This window comes from Fusarium solani (genome assembly GCF_023522795.1).
Source record: "Fusarium solani strain SB1 chromosome Unknown bctg00000003_1, whole genome shotgun sequence".
Taxonomy (NCBI): Eukaryota; Fungi; Ascomycota; class Sordariomycetes; order Hypocreales; family Nectriaceae; genus Fusarium; species Fusarium solani.
This window is the reverse complement of record NW_027072154.1, coordinates 909,288-928,484: the sequence shown is the minus strand read 5'-3', so window position 1 is coordinate 928,484 and position 19,197 is coordinate 909,288. Positions and strand designations below refer to the sequence as shown.

Genomic DNA, 19,197 nt, shown 5'->3' with positions numbered 1-19,197 from the left:
ATCTGCCGTGCGGGAATAAGAACACCAAAAGTAGCGGCCGCTCCCTGAACTTGACGGCATAAACTGCCGGAGTCTTGGCCAAGACGCCGTATTTTTGCATCCTCCGGCAACGCCGACTCTCAATGGCACTTTATCCTCCATGGTTGCGGCATCTTTCTCCCGTACGCGACATCTAGTCGTTGCCGAACGCCGGACGTTTGTGAGAATGGCCATGGAAACTTCGGAAGGATGGCATTTGGGGACGTTGATGGGACTTGGCGATGGATCGTATTGTGTCGCATCAGCTTGGATGAGAATTATAAAAGAAGTCTTGAATGTCGCTCAGAGAATGAACTCACTACTCATCACTCGCATTCACATTCAGGCAACATTCGCCTTCAACATCTAATCATCTCTCTTCCGATCTTAACTCCAAAAGTCACATCACCAACCTTGTTTTTAAGCTTCTTCGACTCATTTAATACATAATCTCCCAAAATGGCTGTCATCACTGAAGCTCCCAAGGCCTTTGACTTCATCGTCGTCGGCGGTTTGTTCCCCTCTCAGCATCCTCATAAATACAACTAACAACTTCAAAGGTGGCACCGCTGGCTGCGTGGTTGCTGGCCGCCTGGCCGAGAACCCCAACGTGTCCGTCCTCGTCGTCGAGGCCGGCATTGACAACCCTTCTGCCGTTGACGCCATCACCACTCCCGCCACTGCCTTCACTCTCCGAGGTTCCAAGTATGATTGGTCTTTCAAGACTGGCATGATTGATCGTCCCGAGTACACTCGTATTGAGAAGCCCAACACCCGAGGAAAGGTTCTCGGTGGCAGCTCGTGCCTCAACTACTACACTTGGATCCCCGGTTCCGCTGCTACTTTTGACGATTGGGCTGAGTTTGGTGGTGATGAGTGGACTTGGAAGACTTGCAAGGAGTACCTCTACAAGGTTCGTGCTTCTTAGACACATTTACACCATAGTATCTAACAGTCCTTAGCCCGCTACCTATCACGATGACCGTGGTGAGCATCGCCCTGAGCTCAAGTATATCGGCGAGAATGGTCCTCTTCCCGTCTCACACTCAGATCTCCTCCCCGAGACTGAGGGCTGGCGCAACGCCCTCACCAAGGCCTGGGTCAGCAAGGGTGAGCCCCTCACTGATGACGTTCACAACGGCGAGATGCATGGTCTCTGGAAGTGCATCAACACCATCTACAACGGCAAGCGATCCTCCAGCTGGCGGTTCCTGGAGGGTAAGCCCAACGTCACCGTTCTTGGACAGACCAACGCGAAGCAACTCATCTTTGAGAATGGAAAGGCTGTTGGTGTTGAGGTCATTGGTCCTGATGGTCAGACTGTTTCTCTCCGTGCTCAGTACGAGGTCATTGTGTCGCTTGGTGTTTATGAGACTCCCAAATTGCTGCTCCTGTCTGGCATCGGTCCTGAGCAGGAACTCAACAAGTTCGGCATCAACTCTGTTGTCAAGTCTGAACATGTTGGTCAGAACCTTCTTGACCACCCTATTCTTCCTCACGTCTTCAAGATCAAGGACGGATACGGACTTGACAAGCACCTCCTGCGACCCGGTCTGGAGAAGGATGCTGCCGCCTCTGCTTACCGCTGGAAGAACAAGGGCCCCATGACCAGCGGCCTTCTCGAGCTCGTCGGTCTTCCTCGTATCGACAGCTACCTCGAGAAGGTGCCCGAGTACGTCGAATACAAGAAGGCCAACGGCAACATCGACCCCTTTGGTCCCGGTGGCCAGCCTCACTTCGAGATTGACTTTGTCCCCATGTTCTGCGACGCCTTTCAGTGGCATATTCCTACACCACCCACTGGCGACTACATGACTGTCATTGTTGATCTTCTGCGGCCTCTTTCACGCAACGGAACTGTGACCTTGAAGTCGACCGACCCTCTCGAGCAGGCAGACATCAACATCAACTTCTTCTCCAATGACCTTGACTTGGCAGCTATGCGCCAGGGTGTTCGCTTTGTCGACGACATTCTACTGAATGGCGAGGGTATGAAGGATATCATTGAGGAGGACTATCCTTGGGCTATGCCCCGAGGCTCTGATGAGGCCATGGACATTATGATCAAGGAGAGGTCCCAGACAGGCTTCCGTGAGTCAATTCCTATATCTCCCCTATTTGTACAAGTCTAACAGTGCGATTATTTCTAGACCCTTGCGGTACCGCACGACTAGGCAAGTCTATCGAGCAGGGTGTCGTCGACTCCAAGCTCAAGGTCTTTGGAGTCAACAACCTCCGAGTTATCGACGCATCCATCATTCCCGTCATTCCCGACTGCCGCATCCAGAACTCGGTCTACATGATTGCTGAGAAGGTTAGTGAACATGCCGATGTGCCTTATAGGCAGATAACTAATAGGTTTCATAGGGAGCCGACATCATCAAGGCGGCTTACCCTGGGCTGTATGCTTGAGCCACGGAGACATTGATCTAGAGTAGATACTGAGAATGTTCACTCTTCTCCTTTGTTCATAGATATATAGACTATAGACATAGCGCGATACATGTACATAGACATAATATTGACCGCACTTAATGCGCTGAGAAACAGGCTGTTCAAGCATTCTCCACCGCTGTGATAGTTCCATCCTGACCTATCGTAGATACAAAACTTCTCTTATAGTTGCATCCAGGACTTGACGTCAGTGTCAGTACTTAACGCTTCGTCAAGAGTATAAGGCCCCCATTGGGAAATTCATCTGCTCAGTCCTTTCGCTTCAGTGTTGCCCTGAATGCCAAAGGACTCACACTTGTCGCCTTGCCATCCTCATCCGCGTCAAAAATATAGAGTCCCATATCCAAAGCTCCATAGGTAGCTCCTCCAATCGTGGTCCAATCAGCCGAGAGAATGCCAGAGATCGTGCCTTTGGCCAGCTTCGGGGCGTCCATTGCTGTCAGAGCACGCATTGCCACTCGACCCGACTTCTCGTCGACCACGGTTGACACGAGGCGATTGGGCATGGCATCTGGGTCGTTGGGTGCGCCACTGGCCTCGGCTTCCGCGAGGAGATAGTCTGTGCCGTTGGAGATGAACCTCGAGATAGTTAGACCAGGGGGCGCACCCTCTGTCTTGTTTCGGGTGATGGTGATCGAGGAGTTTAGTCCCTCTGTTGTGGAAACATAGGTACCGCCATAGTTTTTCTCAGCTTCAGAAGCCGCTTGCTCCAAGAGTGCAGGCATGATGGCATTTACCACCGCATCACCTATCTTGCCGGCAACCAAAGCTCGTAGTGCTCTATCGGATGACGCTGCCAGGACGGAGAAGCCAATCTCGAACTCGGGAACCAAAACAAGGAAAGAGCTAAACAAACCCGCGTCGCCGGATTTGGTGTAAAGATCAATGACCAGCCCCGTCTCGGGATGAACATAGCGAGGGATCTCCCAAGGGCCGCCAACAGAGTAGTCCAATCGTGCGGTGTGTGTATGGGGCTTCATCCACTTGCGAGTGACGTCGCCTGGGAGAAGGGTGTAGTTGAGGATGCTTGAGCCAAACTTTGTAAGGTCATTCAGGGTGGACAGCAATGTGCCCGAGCTCTTGGCGGGATCGGGGGTCAGCAAGTACATTAACTCGAGCTCTGTGTTGTTGTTGACGGGAATGACGGCGTTGTCCCATTTGTCTTTGGGAGGGGCTTCGGTGTAAGTCCTAGACATTCCAAGTGGATCAAAGATGTTGTCGCTGAATTGTTCATCGAGCGACTTGCCGGTGAGGTTTTGTAGGACGGCTCCCAGGATGATGAAGCCCGTGTTGGCATAAGCTGGATTAGCCCATGGGAGAAAGGTTGGTGGACGATTCTCCTGGCTCTCGACATAGTTGTCATAGTCATCAGCGCAGCTTGTAATGTTCGGATCTGAGAAGTTGCTGCATGGCATGGTCGACAACTGAGGATCCTTCTGCATGTTCAGGGGTGGAAGTCCAAGTGCCGCCGCCGTGTCACCGACCAACTTTTCGCCAGTTGTGAATAACGGCCACCCATCGCGGGGAACACCGCTGATTTGGTTGGCCAAGGCGAAAGGCGTGATCCTGTCCCACTGAATGTGCTCTGTCGGGTTGTCTCTTGCTTCCTTTGCCGTGTCGGCAAGCTGTGGGAAGAAGTAGGTCAAGGGACGCTCCCAGTCGGTAGGATCCAGGTTCATGAGGGCAGAATAGACGGTGAAGAGCTTGGTTATACTAGCGATGCCGTAGATGGTGTCACCGTCGACCTCCTTGGTACCGTATTTGGCCCCCTTGGTCGTGGGGGAATTATGGTGGAACTGGAACTTGTTGGCCGCCCCATCGTCGCGAGTCGAGAAGAGGCCGACAGAAAAGGTAGTGTTCTTCAATGTGCTGAGAACAGGATCTTCTTCGGGGTCAATCTTGAGATAGCCTTGCAAGGTTTCGGTAAGATTTTCCCATCCATCGACGACATGGCTGTCTTTGCTAGTCAGGTCTGTGGGGGGAGGGTATCGCGGGCCGAGGAAGTCAGCCAAAACGGGGGGACCCGACAAGGAGAGAAGAGCGAGAAGGGATTGCCGGGAAAACATGATTGCCAGGATGTTTAGATGAACACTCGGCGTAACGAGTCTATCAACATTTCGTCTTTGGTTGGAAACTCGCACATTTTGTACCCATCTCGACAGAGACAGAGACAGCACAACTCTCAAACTATAACGACAAATTCGTCATCAATCTACACAACATATGTCATTGTCGTTGAACTCAAAGACTATATGCAAACGAAACAAGCAATTTTCCTCGCTATGAACTAATAGCGGCGCAAAAGTCCTCGATTAAGACATCACCAGCGACTCACAAATGATGATCCCAAGGCAGTGTTGACCGACCTGCAGCGGCTCGTTCATGTTGCATTGAAGGTGCATGGAAGAAGAGCGGGTGCTAAACCCAAAGCAGTATTAACGCGCCGCTGTGGTTCAAGTTCATGATGTCAAGCTTTTTGTGTCAGCCAACGTCCACGAATGAGCAGCAGGTTGGACGTGATCCCCGTAACGGCCTCAAGAATACTCTGTTAGTGACTAAGTCAGCATCAACAGCTTAATCTGAGAGGCAGAACTTTTATAGAGAAAATAAAACCTCCTACATAGTAAAAAAAGAGAATCCTATACTATGGAGGCTTTCATCAAGAGATAAAAGAAGCTTTACAATAAATAATGCTGCTTAAGCTTTAACAGTATTAGCAGACTATTCTTTTGCTTGGGATTTTCGCAACCGACCCTTGAAATCTGGAAACGCTTCAGCCACCGACAATATCTACCTCCACTTTCACACAGCAACTGGCCAATCGATACAACCTCTCATCTTCGGCTGAAGACAATCTGACAGGGGTTCTGCACGGTGTTTCCAGAATTGACGTACGGGGAGGCTTCCCTCTAACCCAATCTGTCGTTTCCTGGCGCTGTAGGGCTGCGAAGTTGTTCGATGCTCGCTGCGCCATCCAGCTACGGAAATGACCACCTCGACTATCTGCGGGATGGGCCTTTGCAGGGCGGGATGATGGATCAAGGCGTTCTCATGTAACAGGTTATATAAATGCCTCCTTCTCTTCCAGTTTGAGGTGGTTCATGCTTTGAGACAAGACAGTTCAATCAATCACTTTACTCTTGAGCTCTCCCTTAACTTACTTCCCTTCTTTGCAACACCGCACAATCATGGCGAACCCTACGCCAGACAACCTTTACGGCTACAATGCCAACAAGGTTCTTCCAATCATTGCTGCGGCAGTGATTGCGGTATCCTGCATTGGCCATGCCCTCCAGAACAGGTAACACACCAACAACAGCTTGATCAAGCCATAGACTAACATGATCTCCAGTCGATACAAGTTCTGGCGGGTGACATTCTTCATGTTCTACGCCGGCTTGTTTTACACCATCGGTTGGGTCTTTCGAATCATTTCGGTTCGCAAGACAGACAGCCTTGCTTTCTACATGATCCAGAGCATCTTTGTCTACCTTGCGCCACCCATCTACTCGGCCGCCGAGTACAACACTCTCGGGCGCCTGATGCACTACCTACCAATGCACGCCATCATCAACCCGAACCGCGTCGTTTACATCTTTGTCTTTTTGGGCGCGCTCGTCGAGACGCTCACTGCCATTGGCGCCTCTTGGATGGCCGCCGGTAATGGCAAGCAGGACAAGGACCGGTACGTTCAGGGCTCGACCTTTATGGCCATCGCCGTGGTCCTGCAGGGCGTTGTTGAGATTGCCTTTATCGCCCTGGTCGGTATCATCCACCACCGCTGCGTCAAGGCCAAGATGATGCCCAAGAACGTGAGAACTCTGTTCATCATGCTCTACGGCACATCACTGCTCATCATCGTGCGCTGCGTGTTTCGCGCCGTCGAGACCTTCCAGCTGAGGGACATCCTCTCAAGCGAAAGGGACAACAACGAGGCGCTCCTCAAGCACGAGTGGCCTTTCTACGTGCTCGAGACCATCCCGGTTGCCCTATACACCTACTGGCTCAACATTGTGCATCCCGGCCGATACCTCCCCAGCGACCCGCGTCAGTATCTCGACTTTGACGGCAAGACGGAGCGCATGGGACCTGGCTGGATCCATAACCGGCCCTGGTTCGCGTACGTGGCTGATCCATTCGACTTCATCGGAATGTTTACGATGAAGAAGCGAGACCCGTTCTACCTCAGGGCGAGCGAATGGCCCGAGGTGGACAACTGCTTCGCTCAGGGTCAGGGGTCGAACGTGGTTGGGAAGGCCAAGTACTCGGCAATCGCCAAGAACGAGTCGCATGAGTCTCGCTTCTGATGCAGGGCACAAGTATTGATGGCGCTAAAACAAAAGGAATGAGGGATGATGATTGGGGATGAAAGTGGCTGGCCGAATCTGAACAATGAATTCAGGTTCACAGGCTGGGCAACTGCACGTGATAAGCACGTGTGCGAGTCTGATGCTTCATATACCAGCTTGTCAAAGTTGATGTTGAAAGAAACCTAGACAATCGTTTTGTTTGCAAGATAGACTTTTATGTTATTTAGCGATACTGCAGTAGAAGCTTCAAGATACCATTGGCATTTTATTCTCATGTTCTATCCTCAACCATAAATCACATGGAGATCTTCATAAAGCTGGAACCACGGAATAACTAAATAGATTTAAACTCAACCTGACTACACTCTTCAAGGCCTAAAGCAGGAACCAAATTTCGTCTCAAACAAGCCAGTCCAGTCAGCGGCGTTCGGTTTGCAAGTTCCACCGCGCGGACGATCGGTGACTTCATCGCCCGACTCCGTCAGCGAATCGGCATTCGGGCCCCACAACAGGTCCCATCGGTATCGAGCGTTGCACAGGGCTTCCGACAATGACGTAGTTGGGGTCCAAACCTTTTTCTGCTCCTTCCATGACCTTGGCCAAGCCCCGTGAGATCGTAGGTCGGACGTCATCCATTCACAACAGTGACATTCCACTCTGAAGCAGGCCAAGACCTTTTTCGTCTCGAGTGAGAAAATCCCATTGAAAACTGACCACCAACAGGAAACCGCCCCCGTCCCTCCCGTTCGGTGAAATTTGCCTGTGCAAGGCAAGCGTCAGTACGTACCATTGAAGTCGCCCGGACTTGACGGGATTCACAGCCCCATCCAAATCGTGCAACGTCAGACCCTTCGCGGTCTCGATCCGGGCTTGTCAAGCTTCTTGCTTTTCTACCTATCAAAGCTAGGCCCCTTTAATAAGATATAGTTTGCCACTGCAATGGACCTTCTCGCTCTCCCGCCCACTCTTCCTAAACAATGCAATGGCCCTTAGCTTCCTCGCGCCAAATGCTCTACTAGCAAACCATCTTTAACTCGTCAACTCCCACTTCTCCCATCATCTCCAATAGCTCCTCCTTCCCTTCCCCAAACGTAAACGCTGCCGTCGCCGATACCATGCCCGAGGTGCGACGAGGCAGTCTTCAGATCGTATCTGGCTCGGCCGTCTCATCCACTGAAGCCTCCGGGCTGCCTGGCGCTGCGAATCCCTCCCGTCCCTCCCAGTCTCACCAATCTTCCAACGAACGTGTGCGCTTCGATGTCCCTCCAGAACCTACCCAGCGAAGGGATACCGCCGGCTCGGATTTCTCGGAAGCGCCTCGACGAAGCCTCTCGTATGCCCAGCGACCCGTAGCCGACGCCTATTACGATTCCCGAGCTGCCACCCAGACCGAATACAGACGACGAGCAAAGACTCTTCAAGAGTACTACGATGATAACCCGCATCTACTACCACAGTTGCCGTTCACGTGGCACCACGGCTGGAAGCGCTGGAGACTCTTCATATTCGCCTTTCTGGTCTTTGTCGATGCCTCGGCCATTCCCATCGCGCTCTACTATGGCATGTACTACGCCGGCAACGTCGAGGGATGGATCATCTTTGCCGTCGTAACGACCATCTGGGGCGGCCCCACGTATCTCGAGTTCGCGATCCGCACGCTCCGATTGATGAAGGTGGATAGGTTCTATCGGCCTCTTGGGACAAATTCTCGATGGTGCTTTGACATGTTGACGTGGGCATCTGTTCTCACCATCACTGCTGTCACGGCTCTTTTTATTGTTGGAAGTGCTCCTCATAATGTGTGGTTGAGAGTTCTGTGCATGCCTGCCCCGGCAATTCTGTATTGTCTTGGAGGTGTGCTATTTCTCATTTCCTTGTACAATTACATGGGCTGGCCAGCACCGTTCCGGATCAGCTCAACAGCCAAGGGAGAACAGGTACTTTCACATCTCAATCTCAATTGTCCACGTCATGCTAACTTTTGCAGGTACTACCGGGCGTATACTACTTCATCGAGGACGTCGTCGCGGTTAATGCTGGCGGCGGCCGACCTTACCGTGAAGCTTTGGCCGCCCGTTACAAGGCCAGTCCTCGCTTCCGGCGGATGATATACATCCAATCCTGGTTCTGGTCTATCCCAGCCTTGGTACTCGCTGTACCTCTTACTGTTATCTCGGTCATTCCCGAGGTTCCAGCAACAGCTGCTTACGGCGTCGCCTGGGCAGTCCCCTTCCTGTGGGCTACACTTTGGGGCATTATCTCAATCAAATGGTGCAAGAGAGATATGGCCAGGGAAAGGAGGGAGTGGGAGGCAGGAATTGACTCGGAAAAGGAACTTAAAAAGGAGGGTTCCACGCAGGTATAGATGGGGTGGTTCGATTACGTGCACACGAAGCCGGTCGTGGGGTCAAAGACTGGTCACGAAGCATATACGGAACATGACTCTTGGCGTTGAGGCCGATGATTACCATTATTTACGATTAGAATGAAATGTACATATCTTGGCATTGGCCATCTTGCCAAGTGTTATTGACTTCTGTCAAGGTTAGGTGCTTCTGCACAGCCTCCGGGAGACCCAAGAACCGAGGCTCAAATGGTTATATCAAGCTCATTATCGAGTGAAAGCTTCAAAAAAGCTATCAGAATGCCCAATCAGCATTGTCCTAAATGTTATCCCACGGCTAGGGTGACGCGTATGCACCCACTAGCCTCGGTCCCTTACCACCTCTTCAGACAAACAGACGCCCGGGCTTCCCGTCGTGGAATCATGGTTGCTACTGGCCCATCGGCGAGATAAGCTCAAGGATCTAACACCCATGTAGCCGGCAGTTGGGTTGACCGCATGATTATCATCTTTGACATTCCCGGCCGTTCCGAAACATCATGGGCCCACGGATGCAGCAAATCAACACCTGACAGGTCTTTGGTCAAGGGTCCAGAGAAACCGCCAGTTTGGTCTGGACCCGTCTATTTCGGCTTAGGGATTGTTCGGGAGTCGGGCAACGGCTCTAGACATGTCGGGCTTCGCGTCTACCGATCACCGACATTCGCGTTTGGACGGAGCTTGGAAACTAGCGTTGCCCATAGAGCCCGATGGGAATTATATTGTGATTGTCTGGATTCACTCCTTACGCCTATTTGAAGGTGACATGGCATTGGCCAGGTACGATGTATATGGAAATCCAGAACGGTTGTGATCTGGCTACTATTCGAACTTTGACACTTGCATACCTCCTCAGATAAGGTTTGTATACATACATACACATAGTCAATTTCCTGATATACAGTTCATTTTTCTAGCTTCATTCACTAACGTCCAACCCCCTACAACCGACCACCCCCCACAACCGACCACCTATTTTCTACCTTGCAACACCATTAGGCCACATCTTTAGACCGCGATTTCTCAACTAATATTGAAGCTATCGCTAAGCCGACTTTTGCATCGTTTTCGCTATGCCCGAATGGACCGAATAGAATATGTAAGATGCGTTATAGATGTACGCAGATGGCATTTTAATGAATAAGGCCGCCGACGCGCATAGGATACCGCGTTCCACCTTCAAGGGACGAATTCACGGCTATAATCCGCGAAAAGAGTATAACGAGGCCCGGCAAAAGCTTACGCCACGGCAGGAAAGGAAGCTACGAGACTAGATTCTTATCTAGCATAACCTAGGCTGCCCTATTTCTTACTCGTAAGTTAGAGACTTCGCCGGTAAGGTGGCTATATGTAATGGCTTTAAAGATGGTGTCGGAAAACACTGGCTTAAGGGTTTTCTAATGCGTTTTTTAGACATAAAGATACTTAAAGGCAAGAAGATTAACTCTAACCGCTATTATGGCGCTTCTACTAAACTAATTAAGGCCTTCTTTATGCTTCTAATGATGCCGCCTATTAAGAAGATTAAGCAGAAGTATTGTTATAATATAGACAAAGTCGGTATAATAGAAGGGATCGGACTTAATGGTCTTATTCTCGGTCGAGTAGAGAAGAAGTTAGCACTTTTAAAATAGCCTGGTTCAAGGTCCTAGATTTTAATTCTCGAGTATATCTCGGCGACGGGGAGAGTCTTAAAGCCCCTAGTGATCTTTAAAGGTAGATTAGTTTAATAATAATGGTTCCCTTATAATATTGACTTCCTTGAAGATTGGAACTTTATATGCTCTGAGAAAGGGTGGACGAATAACTAGATCGCGCTCTAATGGCTGCGTAATATGTTTATCCCGGAGATGGCGCCTAAGGACCCCCGGGAACCATGACTCCTTATTCTTAATGGTTATAGTAGTTATATGACTAAGGAATTCCTCTTTGAGTGCTATGATAATAATATCTATTTTCTATTCCTTATCTTTTACTCTTCTTATGTCCTCTAGCCCCTTGATGTTGCTGTCTTTGGTCCTCTGAAGACCGCGTACCGTCGCCTTCTTTCTGACTTCTCCTCTATCGTAGACTTAATGCTAATTGGCAAGATAACCTTCCTCGTTAACTATTATAAGGCCCGGATTGAAGTAATCACTAAAGATAATATCATAGCAGGCTGGAAGGCTTTAAGATTGTGGCTAGTTAATGTGGCCTGGGTCTTGATGAACCTGATGGTTATAGAGATACCTAAGAGGCCTAAAACGCCGCCTATGCCTATAGAAAGTCCTTCTGAATGTCCTCTAAGGACTCCTCGCTTAATGGCATAGGTGAAACGGGCACTTGATGTGATCTCCTTGACCTATGAGATCCCTCTGGTTGTGTCGCTGCTTATGAGGAAAATGGGGTATTATTGTGAGGATAATAGCGTCATATTGGAGATGTAGGCGAAGGAAATATCGATGTTAAAGCATTAGAATAAAGAATTAAGACTAAGGAAGAGGAAAAAAGTTATCTTTGATGGCAACGCTGAGTTTGCAAAGGTTCCTGCGATTAAGAAAGCTTGTGAGGCGATGCTTAAGATCGTATAGCCGCGCAGGACTGCCATGAGGGTTTCTAAGATAAAATAAGCTGATCTAGAGCATATATTCTATCTAAACCTTCACTAGTCAAAAAATTAGATTAATATGGCTTCCCGTTGTTGGTTATTAATTGATCATCGCGATCGCATGACCTTGGTGTTGTTGTGGAAACAGGTGGTCGGTTGTGGGGGGTTGGACGTTACTCATACACTTGATTGCTCTGATTGTGTATCTAGTATATTAGAGGGCTTTCAAAAGTCATAACGAATATCTACTTGCCCAGAGACGTATGAGAAAGAAGGCTCTCTAGATTGAGTACACTATTTTCTTTGAAGACAATTCGATCTCCAATTTTAATACTCAAGTAGATGATATCAAATGCCTTGTAGTGAGTTGGGAATATCGATTTATTTGCAAGCCTCGTCACTCAGTTCGTCTTCTTGACTAGCTCTTCAGTTTATTTGACATTTGATTTTCCTCTAAGAAGCACCAGACTTACTTTCAGCCTACTTCTAATGGCTTTATTCTTCTCTGATCTATTTGAGAACCCAGAAGCCAACGCAGTACTTCAAACTTCACTCAGGTCCTCCCACAGGACGAAACATTATTGGGACCGAGGCATCTGAAGGCCCTCCCCATGGCGAAAGATCCACTACAAGTCTTCTGGCCTCTTTAAACCCAAGCTTCTCATAGAGTCCACGACCCTCGTCTGAAGACTCAAGAACGGCCGAGATGCCCAAGCGATCTGCCTCGTTCAGTCCCCACTGCACCAACATGGAGGCAGCGCCGCGTCTTTGATGTGCCGGATCAGTATGCAGTAGTTTTAGATCTATTAACTCGTGTCAGCTTTTCTCATTTAATTCCAAAGTTTCTGGATAAGAAATAGATGGTGAGGCGTACAGGCATGTGGTTTGTCGTTCATGAGTTCCAAACGCATCCGATCCATACCACCTAGGTAGGCCTCACATGCCTCTGGATTACACCTAGGACCTCGATAAGAAGAGAAATCCGAGGCTTTTGGTGGAATTTCCCAGATGTACCACATTGCAAAAGCAATCATGTTCTCTCCCTCAAGGTCGGTATCAACAACTTTGGCCCATCGGCAGGCAGGATTTTTGTGTAGCCGTTCGATCAAGTCGGTCACCCTGTTGGTGCCCCCAGAGGAACTCGGATAGGGGAAGAGCACGCGGCCCAAAGGGTGTGGTCCGTATGCAATATCTTCGATGGCAACGGCCCGGGGAGCATCGGCCTCGTTGGCTGGGAGCACTTTGAGAGGCATTGTTTCGAGGTCACTGACTTGTGGTGGCGAGATTATAGAGTACAAGTGACGAAAAGTATCGCCCTTTTATATGCACAACAAATCGAACGAGGGAGTTCTCTCTTATTCACTACCATTCGGCGAGCTCATTTAGGCATGTAGATGGTTGTGCTCCGCTCTCGGCCGGGATGAGACCCGCGGGGGATTCAGCGGGGGACGGTCAGCAGAGTGACAGTGGGGGAGAGACAACATGTTTACATTACACTGACTGCAACGAAGAATCAACTAGCCAAAATTCGAGCATATTTCTTTATAATTTTATTAATGTTTATTCAACTCCTCAATTCTTATTTTTCTCTCTGTTGCCGTCGCAAACAGTATTCTTTGCCGACCTAGCGCTGCAAACCTGATGGAAGGTTCCAGTTTTAGCGCCGAGGCTGATAGGTGAGTGGCTTGCCCGGATTTTTTCTTTGCGCGACTCAGACGGAAGGAACCCGGTCGGCCGCCATTCTTTCCTTGAGCGACCTCAGATTTTTCAACAACCCTCGCCTTCAGCCTCGCCCTTCGGTCTCCCACCATCCCGCCCATCTCCTTCCCTCAACACACCAAGCAGCAGCCATGGATCACGGACGCGACCCCTGCCCCTGGGTCATTCTCAATGACTTTGGCGGTGCTTTCTGCATGGGCGTAAGTTTTTAACTCTTCGTTCCGGAGCTCTTTCAGCCGATAAACCGGGCGATAATCGCGACATGACGCTGGGCTGACATGATTTCCCTCAGGCTATCGGCGGCACCATCTGGCATGGCATCAAGGGCTTCCGAAACTCCCCCTACGGCGAGCGACGTATCGGTGCCATCACTGCCATCAAGATGCGCGCCCCCGTTCTCGGCGGCAACTTCGGTGTCTGGGGCGGTCTCTTCTCGACGTTTGACTGCGCTGTGAAGGGCGTCCGCCAGAAGGAGGATCCTTACAACGCCATCATCGCCGGTTTCTTCACCGGTGGCTCCCTGGCTATCCGAGGTGGTTACAAGGCCGCCCGTAACGGTGCCATCGGCTGCGCTGTTCTGCTCGCCGTCATTGAGGGTGTCGGTATCGGTTTCTCAAAGATGCTTGCCGGCAGCACCAAGCTCGAGGCTCCTCAGCCTCCTCCCAACATGGAGGCTTCTCTGTAAAGAGTGAAACGAGACGAATCATTACGATGACGAACCGCGATCGAAAACTTTCGACCGACCAAAACCAACCACCCCCACCTCTCAACTCCACCACCACGAATTTAGCAGGCCGGCTCTTGTCAAAGGAGCTGGCCCCTTGTATTTTCCACCCATCAACCACCACCACGGACAAAAAATCGGCTGTCGTTTAATCTTTCAATCCGCATCGGGCCGGCGTTCCAATTGTATAATAGAGAAGAAATCGGGAGGGGTATGGGAAGGGCGTGTTCTGGCTTAGCGACGGAGTTGCCATCCTTGTTGCAAGAACTGCGGATTGTCCTACGAAGGATATCTGATGAGAGAAAAAGGGCAATATGTGCAAGATCCCAAAGAGACGGATGGATTGGGAGTGCACAAAGGGCCAGCAGGTTACGAAACGAGAAGGGGAACTCCCTGCTGCTAAGATTTATGCTGCGTTGTTTTTTTCTTGACGAATTGGGTACAGATCGAATACATAACGACGTTCCCCGTTCCGCTCTATCTTGCTCGATGTTCTACGTGCTCATCTATAGCTCATCTGACCCAGTAGCAAAGACTCCCACCTGAGGCTTGCCCTCGTCATCAATCCAGGCCCGGAACATGCCCCCGCAGTTGAAGTCCATCAGGACTTCAGACCGTGTGTCTATAACCCGGCCATTTGAATCGCGGACGACTACCGATTCGATGCCAATGATGCCGCCTTCTCCCTCTCCTGTGCGACCCCATCGATCACCCGCGCTCTTCTCCAGTTCTCCGCCACGCCCAGCAACGTGGGCGATCGCCTTGACTCCCGACTCTGGCTTCCATCTTGCCATTGCGGCAACAGTTCGAACAGCGTTGACGCGGAGGAAAGAGTCACCATTTCCAGTTCCGGATCCTCCAAAGGACCTAGTCGTATAGGTTCCGCCCCTACTTGTGCTGAGGGTGTCGAGAGGAGAGTACATCATTGGGTTGGGCAAGCAGTCCGCCAAAGCTCCCCTCAGAGCATCACTCAGCACGAGAGATGGTCCTGGCTGAGTGACGGAGTTCTTCAAGCGATCCCATGTTGTTGGTCCCGTTGGATCGCCGTCTTCACTCCACTCCTCAGCCCAGAAGCCTGCGCCAACAACGGGCGTATCGCCAATACGTCCAGTGAGCTTGTTCGTTAAGCCACCCGTGCTGGTTGCGGCACATATAACCCCGTTCTCATCGAGAGCTACTGCTCCGCAGGTGCCCTGTGGGAGATACTCAGTTGCACTCCATGTGGCTTGTCCCTGGCCGCTCTTTTCCCGCTCCAGGGCCCGGATATGCTCGTCCCAGCGCTGTTGCGTGTAAAAGTAGCCGGGGTCGACCAAATCTAATCCATACTGCTCTGCCAGCTTCTCGGCTGCTCTACCATAGAGCTGGGTATGCCCTTGAGCCGAAGGGACGTCGAGATCATCTGATGACGCCCCCTGAGCATGTTTGCCTCGTCCTTCGAGATCGTCCTCACCATGCTCAAGCATCGCTTTAGCCAGGAGGATGGGGTTCTTCACGTGGCGGACGCCCATAACGCCCACACCTCGCTTCTTAAAGCCTCGGGATACCATCACTGACGCTTCCAGTTCGTTGATTCCATCACGAGTGAACACGGCGCCGTGTCCGCTGTTGAAGAGGGGGTTGTCTTCGATCAGCCGGACCGCATACGTCGCTATCTCCAGCGCAGAAGGACGCCCTTTGAGTTCCTTCTCTGAGACCACGACGGCTTGATTTCCCATGTACAGATCTGCTTTTGTAACCTAGAGCCTTCTAGTCAGCCAAACGTCGGGGGGTTGCGTTATCAGGTATCAACTCACTATATCGATGAGTGCGGCGCGATAAGCCTGGAGCTTGTCTGTGGGGTAGTTCCGGTGCTGGATGTTGCCTGCCCCGCCATGGATGATAAGCCGAGGCTTTACTTTGAGAGTACTTTGGTGTTGAGTTTTGTATTCCATTGTTCCTCGGTGTCTTATTCGTGTTCTAGAGCAAAACCGTTGAAATGAAGAAGTTAGCAGTTGATCATCCCCTCAAAGAGGGTTGGGGTGACCTTGGATACCTCTAGCCCCACTCCTGACCAGATCAGTTGACAACCCGGTCTAGAGCTAAGAATGACCTATCTCGGACTTGAGTGCTCTAAGATACAGAAAGTAATAGCCAGTCACATGTTTCAACACTCCTAATAGTGTATGTCCCTGGGTATAATGTTCGTGTTGCTATAGAATACATGGTCTTGTCCTCCTGGTTTGACGCCGATACTTGGTACACTCAATAACACCATCCAGTTGCCCGATTTCGCCATCTATATGGACCCAATACTCCAGGCTCAGGCGATCAAACTATCAAGCCAGCTCACAATAATTCGGACGAACATCACTGTCCTGTCAATGCGATTGCGGATTTGACTGCCTTGTCAACATCCTTGGGCCGCAAGCCTGGTGTCCTTCCTAAGCAAACTGCCATGCTAGTCATTTCTAGAGAGTGTTAGCATGCTGGCTTTTCCAAGGGATTTATGAGGTAGAACATACCAGCAACAAGTCGGTTGACATCAATCGTCACCTTGGTCTTCATCCAGCTAGAGTCCGTCCACGCTCGTGGGAAGTATGACGAGTCCATGAAGGATCCCAATTCGAGGTTAAATTGCTGATCAGGCAGTGGCATACTCGGCATTAGCGATCCCAAGTCATGGCCCATCGTTGGGGCCATAAGAGACGTCGTTGTCATGGACGAGGTTCCAGGTGTAAGAGTTGTTGGTCTACTGCTTGACCACATGTGAGGCGCGCCACCCATGCCTTGTTGAGGCATGGTGAAAAGCTCTGGGCCAGAAGTTGGTATTTGTGGGCCACCAAAGAAACTATTGTTGGCAGTGTTGTTCATGTTGGGGTTGGGTCGAAGATTCGGGGAACCGTCAAATTCCCCAATGTCGATTTCGGCATCGACAAAGTCTGCGTTTTCGGGGATGATGATGCCTCGTTGGCGAAGATAGGTCTCGACCTCATCGGCGTCAAAGAAGTCTCCCTCAAAACCCTTGTGCATCATCCGCATTCGAATATCAATCCGATCATCTCTCATGCTCTCGGTTTCTGAGTTGAATGGTCCCATCGAGAAGCCAGTCAGTTCTGGCGGCCTCAAAGGCTCCGGTAAGCCTTGGTTTCCAATAGGCATCTCGCTGGCAGGGACGTTCATTCCTGGCTGGGGCCCGTTTCCTCCTGGGCCCAGAAGAACGTACCCGCGCCACCAAGATTTGTGAACGGGTACTTCCAGTTGTTCAAGGTCTCTTTTCTTGACTTGCTAAGCACCATGGTAAGACGACAGATGATGGCTTCCCTGGGCTCAAACAACAGACAAAACCCAAACACCGCTGCGTAACGGTGGGGAGGAGGGTTGTTCATTGATACCAGCCTGAGGCCAGCCTCGACGGTTGCTCTCTGTAGGCGGCGACCAAAAGTCCGCTCGTGGGATGCATATGAAGATGGCGAAGGGATTCCGGGGTGAGGTGGTGAGGTAAACGGGTTGTGGCTGAAGGGAATTGAGGCCTGGGTATCGTAAATTGGGAAACTTGCGTTCTCTGCTGTCGGCATGGTGATGATTTCGTACGGCAAAGAAACAGGCGGTGTCAGTTGCTGCTGCAGAGGGTCCAAACTTGGTGGAGTGGTGAGTTGGGTTTCCAGAGGACCAGGACCAGCGGCTGATGGGTTTGAAGGAACAAACTCGTCACTCGGTGCACTAGAAGAACCCGAACCAGAGCCGTGCCTCTCCTGCGACCGGTCCTCGACCTGTGCCTCCCTTTGATCAGGAGCGGGAGCGGGAGCAGGAGTGCTTGCCTCCTTAGGGGCATCGTCGGCATTTCTGCGCGTGAAAGACAGGAACTTGCGAGTTGTGTCGTTGAGGCGTCGCGCAACCTCTGGGGCATTCTCGAGCATCCCTTGAGCTAGGACAAAGTCAAAGAAGTTCATGAATTCCTTGCCCATATCCTCATTGGTCTGCTCAAGGTCCCTAACCTTTTGTTCAAGGGAGGTGATGGCAGTGTCTTTGCGGTTGCGATAGGCTCGCTGGGCCAAGCGAATTTGGGTACGCCGGCGCTGGCTTCCATGTTAGTTTGTGGCTTTGAAGGAAGCGGCAATCCTTTTCCCAGTTGCGTAAGATCTCAGGACAGACTTGCCTCTTGTGCGGTCTCATCTTTGGTGTCCAGCCTAGGCCGACCTCTAGAGCGCTTCTTGCTCCGATCTCCATCATTATCATCAGAAGTCTTGGAGCGCTTCCGGCTTGGGGCCTCTTCGGGCTCAGACTGAGCTGGCTCGACCATGGTGGATGAGGCCCTGATGAAACTAGGTTAATATCCGGGGATACGTTGAGTATCAGTGTCAGCCTGTCAGGAGGTGGGTTACTGAAGCCCAGATGCCCAAGACAGCTGTTGAATGACTGAGGGCTCAGGACGATAGAACGGAGTTCAAAGTAGGTAGTTCAACAATAGCACGCGTGTATTTGTCAGTGATGACAGTTAGCACAAGCGGTAGTAGGGTATGTGCTCCAGACGAGTTCACGGTGTAGCGCGATGCAGAACAGAATGACTGAGGTAGAGACGCTCTGGCTCCGGCGGCGCCGGGGTCGGTCGTCCGGGATCCTGCCGGCAGTACACCCGTCTGCCGGGTGGAGATGAACGGGAGTTGCGGAGCCGAAGAATGATGAAATGGATGTGAGTGAGCGTGTCTTGAGATGGAGTTGGGGTTGGGGTTGAAGGAGGGCTGTGCCATCGACTCGGGTCCGAAGTGGCCACAGACGCCTTTCATTGGCTGGCGAGACCGGGATGATCAATCAAGATTGGCGCTATGGTTGGCCGAGATGTAAGGGTTTCACGTTCTGGGGATATCCGTTGAGTTCTTAGAGTCGCCAAACATTTCAAATGGCTAGTTCTTTTTCGCTCAATCAATATCAAGGCCCTCTCGTTATATGATCAAGTCGTTTAATTTCGTCTCGTTGAGGTAGGTTGAGCTCGTCATGAACACACAGGATTGTCGTCGGCCAGGGG

General features: G+C 50.9%; 8 protein-coding genes across 8 annotated transcripts; 4 read left to right on the top strand and 4 right to left on the bottom strand.

The window, feature by feature from the left end:
- Window positions 1-477: 477 nt before the first annotated feature.
- On the top strand, window positions 478-2,430 carry MRS44_005845 (uncharacterized protein; the record flags this gene model as incomplete). Its single annotated transcript, XM_046281917.2, has 5 exons — window positions 478-529; window positions 579-931; window positions 981-2,109; window positions 2,169-2,332; window positions 2,386-2,430. The coding sequence occupies 5 exons, from the start codon at window positions 478-480 to the stop codon at window positions 2,428-2,430; spliced, it is 1,743 nt and encodes a 580-aa protein (XP_046140579.1).
- Window positions 2,431-2,720: 290 nt separating this feature from the next.
- Window positions 2,721-4,538, bottom strand: MRS44_005844 (uncharacterized protein; the record flags this gene model as incomplete). Its single annotated transcript, XM_046271979.2, has 1 exon — window positions 2,721-4,538. The coding sequence occupies one exon, from the start codon at window positions 4,536-4,538 to the stop codon at window positions 2,721-2,723; it is 1,818 nt and encodes a 605-aa protein (XP_046140580.1).
- A 1,122-nt stretch (window positions 4,539-5,660) lies between these two features.
- On the top strand, window positions 5,661-6,779 carry MRS44_005843 (uncharacterized protein; the record flags this gene model as incomplete). The annotated part of the gene is made up of 2 exons (XM_046279301.2): window positions 5,661-5,773; window positions 5,825-6,779. The coding sequence occupies 2 exons, from the start codon at window positions 5,661-5,663 to the stop codon at window positions 6,777-6,779; spliced, it is 1,068 nt and encodes a 355-aa protein (XP_046140581.1).
- Window positions 6,780-7,897: 1,118 nt separating this feature from the next.
- On the top strand, window positions 7,898-9,147 carry MRS44_005842 (uncharacterized protein; the record flags this gene model as incomplete). The annotated part of the gene is made up of 2 exons (XM_046270013.2): window positions 7,898-8,719; window positions 8,770-9,147. 2 exons carry the CDS (start codon window positions 7,898-7,900, stop codon window positions 9,145-9,147), a joined length of 1,200 nt encoding a protein of 399 aa, XP_046140582.1.
- A 3,154-nt stretch (window positions 9,148-12,301) lies between these two features.
- MRS44_005841 (uncharacterized protein) lies at window positions 12,302-13,005 on the bottom strand (the record flags this gene model as incomplete). The annotated part of the gene is made up of 2 exons (XM_046279845.2): window positions 12,302-12,555; window positions 12,627-13,005. The coding sequence occupies 2 exons, from the start codon at window positions 13,003-13,005 to the stop codon at window positions 12,302-12,304; spliced, it is 633 nt and encodes a 210-aa protein (XP_046140583.1).
- A 597-nt stretch (window positions 13,006-13,602) lies between these two features.
- Window positions 13,603-14,156, top strand: MRS44_005840 (uncharacterized protein; the record flags this gene model as incomplete). The annotated part of the gene is made up of 2 exons (XM_046270021.2): window positions 13,603-13,671; window positions 13,764-14,156. 2 exons carry the CDS (start codon window positions 13,603-13,605, stop codon window positions 14,154-14,156), a joined length of 462 nt encoding a protein of 153 aa, XP_046140584.1.
- Window positions 14,157-14,701: 545 nt separating this feature from the next.
- Window positions 14,702-16,126, bottom strand: MRS44_005839 (uncharacterized protein; the record flags this gene model as incomplete). Its single annotated transcript, XM_046270024.2, has 2 exons — window positions 14,702-15,931; window positions 15,989-16,126. The coding sequence occupies 2 exons, from the start codon at window positions 16,124-16,126 to the stop codon at window positions 14,702-14,704; spliced, it is 1,368 nt and encodes a 455-aa protein (XP_046140585.1).
- Window positions 16,127-16,541: 415 nt separating this feature from the next.
- On the bottom strand, window positions 16,542-18,474 carry MRS44_005838 (uncharacterized protein; the record flags this gene model as incomplete). Its single annotated transcript, XM_065621549.1, has 4 exons — window positions 16,542-16,642; window positions 16,697-17,314; window positions 17,398-18,198; window positions 18,327-18,474. The coding sequence occupies 4 exons, from the start codon at window positions 18,472-18,474 to the stop codon at window positions 16,542-16,544; spliced, it is 1,668 nt and encodes a 555-aa protein (XP_065477621.1).
- Between the last annotated feature and the right edge of the window lie 723 nt (window positions 18,475-19,197).